Source organism: Branchiostoma floridae, chromosome 19 (assembly GCF_000003815.2).
Source record: "Branchiostoma floridae strain S238N-H82 chromosome 19, Bfl_VNyyK, whole genome shotgun sequence".
In the NCBI taxonomy this organism is placed as follows: Eukaryota; Metazoa; Chordata; class Leptocardii; order Amphioxiformes; family Branchiostomatidae; genus Branchiostoma; species Branchiostoma floridae.
In genome coordinates, this window is record NC_049997.1 from 5,041,907 (window position 1) to 5,051,172 (window position 9,266).

Genomic DNA, 9,266 nt, shown 5'->3' on the forward strand with positions numbered 1-9,266 from the left:
ATGGTGTCCAACGCAACAAATGCCACCATCCATTCATCCATCGCAGAGGAGAAGATCCTCGACGCTTTAGACTGTTACTACGAGTGTCTTGAAAGAAATCTAACCTACGACGAGGCCAACGAGCGCTGCTCCGTGTACGGCAATCCGTTCAGCGGTGCTGACGTTAACGCGGTGTGCATGGGCCTCTTGGGGTCGCTCGTTGTTCTGTCCAACTGCATCGTACTGTGGGGAATACTAGGAACGAAACAACTACGAAAAGCCATGTACTACTACATAGCTAACCTTGCTGTTGCCGATCTTGTGGGAGGCGTCGTCTGTCTGTATGTAGCGTTCAGGCCGGACGCTCCAAGTCTTTGGGAGAGACTAAGTCTTAGAACGTTCATAGCCCTCGCGATGGTCCTGTCCACAAGCGCACTGACTCTACTGTCCATAGACCGCTACGTCTCCATCATACACCCTGTCGTGTACCATAACAAGGTGAGCGGACGCCAGGCGTGTGTAGTCATCCTGACGTCTTGGGTTGTGATACTTCTTGTGACTTTCTCGTCGCTCATGGGCTGGAACTGTTTAGAGAAAGACTATGCCTTCAGTGGTAGGTGTGCCAGCTATCTGACGCTGGGTAATATGATTTTTATCGTCACTATATTACTCTTGCTCGTGTGCGTTACGCTGTGGGCGAACATCCACATCTACCGCGCAATCAAGCGACTGATGAACAGAAACCCCGGCGGGCAAGGATTGGCTGCAAGCCGACGGGACGTGAGGGTCATCGCGGTCGACAACGAGCCACAACCTGGACCGTCCAAACGGCCGGATAATCTGTCGGAACTCGGCGGGCCACCGGCGGGTGGACTCCGTCGGGACGCAAGCAGCAACGCGGTCGACAACGAGCCACAACCTGGACCGTCCAAACGGCCGAATGTCCCACCGTCGCCACGGCCACCGCCTAACAATGAATGAATGAATGAAGACCTTTATTGTACAATTTTGCCTAACCGAGCTAAGTACAGGTCACAACAAGTCAGGATACATACATACATAAAAGTGTCACAAATCTAGTCTAACACAAAAGTTCGGCTTCTTCTCGCTTCTTGGTAATAGTGAAAATGTAGGACTGTATGGGTTACGCTATTGTCGGTTTGTCAAAACGCATGAGAAATATAAACTTGTCAGTGCTACTCATGTGTCTAAAATGAGGGAATCTACTTTCTATATAACTAAATAGAGCATTTCTATCATTCGCATACATATCGCAATCAACAGTGAAGTGCACTTCATCTTCTACCATGTTTGAGGTACAAAATTGGCAGATTCTTTGTTCTAGAGGAGTGCGGTTGTGCCTTCCGGATTCAATTCGAAGTCGGTGGCAACTGACTCTTAGTTTAGCAATGGTAGTTCTATGCCGAATGTTTGTAATTTTCAAATACTGCTCTTCATTGTATGTGGATTTCAGTAGTCTGTACGTTCGGAGTTTGTTTTTCGCACGTAAACCTTTATTATCATTATGAATGTTGGTTAGAAAATTCTGGAAATAAATATCATTCAGTCGTTGGTGGATTGCAGAAATTAGGTGGGATATGTTTGGATCTGTTGACTTACGGGCTTGCCAAACAAAAGGGTAACCACACTCCTCCAAAGTTTTGCGAACACCAGATGCCCAACATTTGGTACCTGATGAATCTAGATTAAGCTGACATAAGAGAGCGTCTGCCTGCAGACTCTCAGCTGGCACATTCTGTTGAATTCTAATGAAATATTTGATGGCGTTTAGAGAGGCTTCCAGTTGGATAGGATACCTCCCTAATTCAGCGCGTCAACATAAGATCCAAAAGGCGAGAGCAGTGACAACAGTCGTGTTCGCAGCGTTTGTGTCCTGGCTGTTGTACTTCGTGTTCCTCGCCGCGCATCGCATCTGTGAGGCGTACCGCAGCAGCTGTCCTATCCGCGGCATCGCCCAGTGGGGGCTGCTGATAGCGTTCCTGAACTCTCTAGTCAATCCCTTAGTCCACGGTCTCCGGTGCCCGCGATCAAAATAGCGGTGCTGGCAAAATTCAACACCGTCAGAGAGGCAGTTGTGGCATTGTTGAGGAGGAATCGGGTGGACACCGTGAATCAAGATGGACAAGACGACGGCAGGGGACCGACCAGCGTTGGACGCAGCTCTCGACATGCGGACAATCGTGTCGAAGTTTCTGTGGACATCAGGACAACAACGTCAAACCGCGAAGACGAGAGAAAAACGCAGCAGAGCGCCGACGGTCAGCATCTTCGCGTACCTGGACGACCAAGAACACTCGCTTGGGAATCAACAAATCAGTTAACTGTTGTTGACTGCTGAACGGTACTGTTGTTATTACGATAATTATCCGTGATGTCAAACATCAGGAATTTTCATATTCAGGTATGGAAAATATCTCTTTATATAGTACATAGTTTTTGTACAAATGTGTAAATTGCGGTGTATTTTGAGTCTACCCTCCATGTGTCAATCGTTGGGTTTTAATCTCCAGGCAAATTTACCGGTGCCATAAGATAGTATCAAAGCTTGCCAAGGAGTATAGCTGTCCAAAGGGAGTCAGCCGGGCACCGGGATATGAGATTATATAGTAGGCTCGTTGTGAGGAGGCTGTGATATTTTTAAAAGCTATACAACGGAAGATTTGGACAATACAAAAAGTAGATTTTCCTGCCATTTCTTTACATAGTAAACTAAATCTACCCTTTAGCATTGAATACCAAGGCTCAGTGAGAGAAGTTGCAACATCAGTGCATCATACAAACATGTTTACAAAGTGCATGAGTATATCCTATTTTGAAGTGAAAACATTGAGTGTTTTCAAAGAAGACGATATTGATTGTTTCCCTTGTAGCCAGCCTGAAGTGTGATTGACTGATTACCCCACCCCCTAGGGTGCCTACTGGAGGCCTGGAAGTTGCTGCTTACAGCCAGGAGGGTCTAATTCTGGTGGTCATTCCAAATGATTCCGTAGTATACCTTTAATCAAAGTTTGTGTCAGTTTATAAACCGGTGCCGTAAGATAGTATCAAAGCTGGACAATGAGTATAGCCGGCCAAAGGGAGTCAGCCGGACACCGGGGTGTTAGATGATATAGTAGGATCGTTTAAGATAGGCTGTGATGTTTAAGTACAGCTTGTGCCAGTCCATTAACCGGTGCCATAAGATAGTATCAAAGCTTGACAATGAGTATAGCCGTCCAAAGGGAGTCAATCGGGATGTAAGATATAGTAGGCTTGAACTGTGATGTTTAAACCAGGCTTGACTTTTAGTATTACCTTCATATACATTTGTATGTACTTGTATTTACTACATAATGAGAATTAAACCGTATTATCATATAGCCAGGCGCCGCGGACCAATCAGAAGGCCCCGTTCCACGTTGGTTATGACGCCGTAACACTTCGATTCCGGCCAGGCAGGTGCAAATTAACACCAGTGGTGTTAATTCATTTTGAATTAACACCGGTGCATGTGTTAATTCATTTTGAATTAACACCGGTGCGGGTGTTAATTCATTTTGACCAATCAAAAGGAACGAAAGAAAGGTATATGCAGGCATTGGCCAATAAAAAGGAGCAAAACATATGCCGGAGCAGACTGCAAGGGGGAATGGCTCCTTCTGTTAACATTGATAATGAGTTTTGTTTTTCTAAAAAGCCTGCAATGTTTCGAATATTTTCTGTGGAAATTTTGGTTTCAAAATGCAATCTGTAATCTCCTTACATATGTATGTACCAAATGTGAACTTTCAGAAATTCGACAAAGGAATTCACACGTATAGTACCAAGGGATCTATGCGTCATACAGGAATTTGCAAGTTTGGGTAGGCTATATGATAATAACTTTAATGCCCCGCCTTATCCTCGGTGTATATGGTGAGGTAATCCCTGGTCAGGTGCGATAACCACCGAATAAACCGCCGAGTGAGCGTAGCGAACGAGGTGGTTTAGACAGGTGTCAGACTTCTAAAGGGAATAACTAAAGAAGTGGTTGACGGATTGTTATGGTTTTTGGTATGTGGATAGGTTACGTGATGCTTAATATAATTACATATTAATTATGAAGAATTATGCAGAGTGGAAGCTAATTTGCATAATAAATTGGGAAACATGCTCAGCTCAATTAAAGGACCATTACAACATGTGAAATTTGTAACTGAAAAATTTGCAAAATTCATGACAAACACAATTAATTCAGTAGAAAAATATTTTTATCTATCTATATATCTATATCTATATATATATATATATATATCGATACTGGCAAAAAAACTCTTTTTTTAGCATATTGTTATTTAGCTAGAGAGGATGATCAACTGATATCATTCATGTAAAATGAGGCCCTGATTTGTAAAATCGATGAGGAGCAATTACATTAGTTCACCCTTCACTCACAAGGGACCCTCTTTGACAGCAATGCTGTATGCATTGATCGCCAAACGAATGGAATACGACTATGAAAACCTATTAACAACAACAATCTGTAAAACTTATAAACATTAAAACCGTCGCTATGGCAATAATTTTAATTGCCACACTTTTTTAACGAGTTAACTCGGTGCAATGCCACTTCTGGCCACTGTAGCAGCATCTCTCCTTCCTAAAGCTAAGGGCGTACGTGCAAATACGTGCTGTCTACGTGCCAAAACGTGGGAATCCGACGGATTTGGGAGCACACAGACACGCCGTAGAACTTAACGTGCAGGCAAAACTTTGTGTGCCATCGGGCTGCGAATTCGCCCCCCATACGTGCCAGTACGGGCGACGCGCCTGCCCTGTACAGCCTGAACGTTTGCAGAAATGCGTGGTGGACTTGGCCTCCAAAAAAAACGTATGGACAAATTGCACGTACGGCGGGTGGTGCCCTTAGCTTTAGCTAGGCACAACCCGCCGTGCGTGCAACTGCGTGGTGTCTACGTGCCAAAACGTGGGCAATCTTTTGGGATCCCGTAAGTGGTAAGTACCGCCTCCGTACGAAATCGTACAGAATCCAACAGATTTTGGAGCACGCAGCTCAGACACGCCGTAGACCTCCGCTCCTTCTTTGCCATCGGGCTGCGCATTCGTCCCACGTATGAGCCAGTGAGTAAAAACTGAGATTGACTGCTGTAATTCGGGTGGGAACTTGGCTCTGTGGTACATTTAGCATAGTATAGTGGGCTGTTCCCTCTTTCCTTTGAAGAGTACGTAATTAACATGCAACTTAAAAGTTGCAAATGAAGAACTGATTACTTTGCTTTGACTTAATTTGTGTTACATAAAACAAAATTCCCACACCTTTTGAAGGAAGAACATGTCGGTGTAAGCGCACACCGATTCAATTAGTAGCTTTTATGGTTTACTGAACTTAAACTAAAAACAACAAGATAAGATCAATAACGACACGGAAACAGACTCCGATGATGCTCTGTATCTTGTTTCACGGAGTTTGAGGAAAGAATCCTTTTTTTCCGCTCTTGCTTAGAATGTCTATATGAAGGATGGAAAGGAATATTCATATTTTGTGGAACGCAATATAGTGTTAACATTTACATTGGTCTGCATTCAATTAGCGTGCTTCCACGTTCATATTTCAGGCCATTATGGTTGGTTTTAATTAGTTTTGGCTAAGGTCTACAAAAATAAGCGAATGCTTACAAAGTGTCTAGACATAGAATTAAGAACTGTCTGGCTCTTAGGGGGTTTGTTCGGTGCGCAGGGTGTCTTCTCTCAGAACGGAACGGTCGGCTTAACGCCCCACCTGAAGGACTGTAACCCCTTCCTACAGAGCCAAGTGACTGTACAGAACATAAACGGGACCTTGTAAGTCATAAGAAGGATTGGGACACCACCTTACCATAGAGGAGCCAACATGCCGCGGTTGTCACCGTTCCTTGTACTGTTCCTGTTGATGCTGGTGCCCAAAGGCATCAACACAGCGCCCATAGGCACCACCAGCAGCCCTAACCTCCAGTCGGACATCGACTCTCTCAAGGGATCCGTTGAACAGATTAACGGTAAGGAAGGAAGCTTCACTGCTACAGTTTGCATAGATGTCTTTAAAGAAATAGTTTAACCCCTTTTTTTGGTAGTATTTTGCAGTACGTAATTGTAGTAGTAACTTGTAATAGTATATTAACGTCCCTTTCATTTTCGCTGACGACAGCTCACTACTTCAAGTCATTGATAATCCCGTCGATGTCGTGCTTTCACTTATCTTGAACCAGGAAAAATTCACTCATTAAGTTCCAAGTGACTAATAGAATTAAACCTCGCTTAAACTGAAGAAAACTTCCAAAAGAATCAGTCTAGTCCATCCACCCTCTTTTTCTCAATAAATCTATCATAAAGTCAGTTTCTAGTCTATCCGCGTTATTCTTAGCTTCAGTAAGTCTTGGCACCATGCGTTGGAAGTATTGTTTTCAAAGCTTCACAAAATGTCAAATTATTTAGTATACCGAAAAAGAAGTATTTAGATTTCAATTTGTAAAAATATTTACTGTGATACTTTACTGGGAAAAAATTAAAGAGTACAACTCCACATAACAGGATGGGCGCAGCTTATCCGGGAAAACATTGAAGTCTGCAATGGAATACTGTCCAGAATGAGGGTCAGTTTCAATATTTGTACATTTATTAGCCAGTATAATGGGGCCTAGAGCCTGTACAACCGTATTTTAGAATAACACACAAGCTTCTAGTTTTGTATCGATTAAATCCATGTTTTAGCCTATGGCATGAATAGGTAGTACTTAGTACAAGGTTGATCAGACCTGCAAACTTCATACACACGTAGGTCAGTTTCAGTATTTGTACATTTGTCTGTATTATATATAGAGCCGGTATAACCGTCCTTCAGAATAATATACAAGCTTCTAGTTTTGTATCGATTAAATCCATTTTTTAGTCTTTGGCGAAACCAACCGCTTTCAAGGCAGGTAGCACTTGGCACAAGGTTAATCAAACCTGCAAACTGCATACACACGTTGGTACTCTTGTCCGTGTACGTCGCACGGCAGATTTACAACAAGTTTACAATAAGTAGTAGGGGAACTCTTTGGAAAGTTGTATACCCGTCGTACGTCCCTCGCTGAAAATCGGACATTGTGTGTGAGCGTGGCTTACAAAAAGAGAAAGCTGTCACACATACATGTATATGTAGAGTACACAGTTGTTTTAATTTACATATTTCTATGGTTTGTCTGAATGTAGCGCTACCTAGATGAAGTGTCAGTAAGTCTGGTCAATCTCAACTCGATCGTAACCGCCATTGACCTTCACGACATTCTGGAAGACCTGCAGGACAGTGTAAACGGTACGGCAGCCCGGCAGCTTCAGAGTGAGATGTCGGTGAGAGACCAGAGGATCCTGGACCTGGAACAGCGGGACTACATCGAACGCTGTAAGTAGTGATGATGATTCAAATCGTTCAATGAAGTGTATAAATATTTGAAATTGCAGGGATGGTCAGTGAGTGAAGTAGTTACCATCAGGAGTGAGTCACGAGTAAGACAGATAGATGAAGAGGGAGGAAGACAGAGAAAGACATAATGAGATCAGAGAACTAAGTTTAGTTTAACTGTAGGCCCCAATTGGAAAAAGAAACCCTGCCAGGCAATTCACGGGTTGTTTTTGGCACATCCCTAATTGGCCACGTGGGACACCTTGTGATTCCCGATGTGCGAAACAGCGAAACAGCCTAAAACAGATCCAAATAAAACCGCATCAAAGATGTTCAGATACCAGGAAATTTGGAATAGTTTGAGTCAAACCGTACAACTTTGTAAATCATTACCCAACTTCAAGGACCTGTTTAAAAAGTCACTATTAGAAAACCAAACATTTAATGAATCTCCTATTCATTGTTTTTCTATTTCTACATTTTGCTTGCTTATTTAGTTGTTACATTTCTTATGATGTTCTATTTCTCTACCGATATTTGCTTAGTTGTCAATTCCTCACCTCACCGAACCTATCCCTTGACCTCTGTGTAGGTGGTTGGGGCACCTAGACTCCGTCCACTATTCTTCTCCACCTGTCTCTGTTCTCCGCCGCTCTTCAATTATTGAACTATAATAATTTCCTTCCATTTTGTTCATTTCTATAATACTTTAGATTATGTTATTGTTTAATGTATAATTTTCTCATCTATTCAATCCTTATCAGCTTATGAATTGTTTAATTGCATTATAATTTGTTACGTTTGGGGGAAGAGCATACATAAGCCATGAACGTTTTTCTATCCTTTCATTTGTGTTATGTTATCTTTTTTTTAAATTGTGCAAAATAAATCAAATCAAATTGTTTGGGGGCCCAGGCAGCCAACGAGTTTAATCTAAGTCAAGCTTAAAATGAACCCGGGACCCGGTAACAAAAAGTCACCTTGACCTACCAGTGGGTAACACCAAGGGGATCCATTACCATCCCTCCCCGGGCTCTGCCGTCGGAGCCCGGCCGACACCGGTGCACCGGGCACCGGTGCAAATGGAACCTAAGCCTTAGCCGAGATTGATCATCTCATGACAACTTCTTGTTGTCGCAGAGATAATTTATAACGATAATACAAACAAATTATTTTGTCTTTGCAACTTATTTTTGTTTTTGATGTTGTTGTTGTTTTAGGTGAGTCTGGTTCTATAGTAACTCCAGAAGATGCGCTCAGTACCGACTGGACAACTGGACATCGCCGACTTCACCTGACCGCCACATTTAGCAGGGCCTTCCGCACAATCCCCACGGTGACCATCGGCTTGACGCAGGTGGACCATTTATTTGGTAGTAACACCCGCGTTCTTGCCCAATTGTCGGACGCCACCAGAACAAGCCTGGCGGTGGAAGTCGGCACGTGGGGCGATTCGATACTGTACTCTGCCACTGTCCACTGGATGGCCTGTGCATAAGATGTACAAATTAAAACTGGCTGTGGCTTAGCCGAATGAGTCAAAATACTGTTTTGATGTGGTCAGGAAAATAACTCGGTCTTTTTTGCTCTCGGCGAAGGCGTCTCGGCCGAACGCTTTAGTGAATGACTAATTTTTGCTGCACAATTTCATGAATGATAATGTATAGCACTTCAAGCACACATGGTGATGGGAGTTCAATTCGAAATACTGTTTGTATCTAATAATAAGGTGCCTCTTTTCTAACATTGTCGTGTGTCATCCGAGGGAGGTCCCTTTATAAAGCTAGGCACAGATTTACACCTGAGTGAAGGAATTTGAGCAAAGTGCTTTCCTCAAGGACACAACATCAACCTTGAGGCAAACACC

At 43.2% G+C, this 9,266-nt stretch overlaps 1 protein-coding gene across 1 annotated transcript; it reads left to right on the forward strand.

Moving 5' to 3' along the window:
• On the forward strand, positions 1–960 carry LOC118407102 (cannabinoid receptor 1-like). Its single transcript, XM_035807520.1, has one exon. The coding sequence runs from the start codon at positions 1–3 to the stop codon at positions 958–960; it is 960 nt and encodes a 319-aa protein (XP_035663413.1).
• Positions 961–9,266: the final 8,306 nt, after the last annotated feature.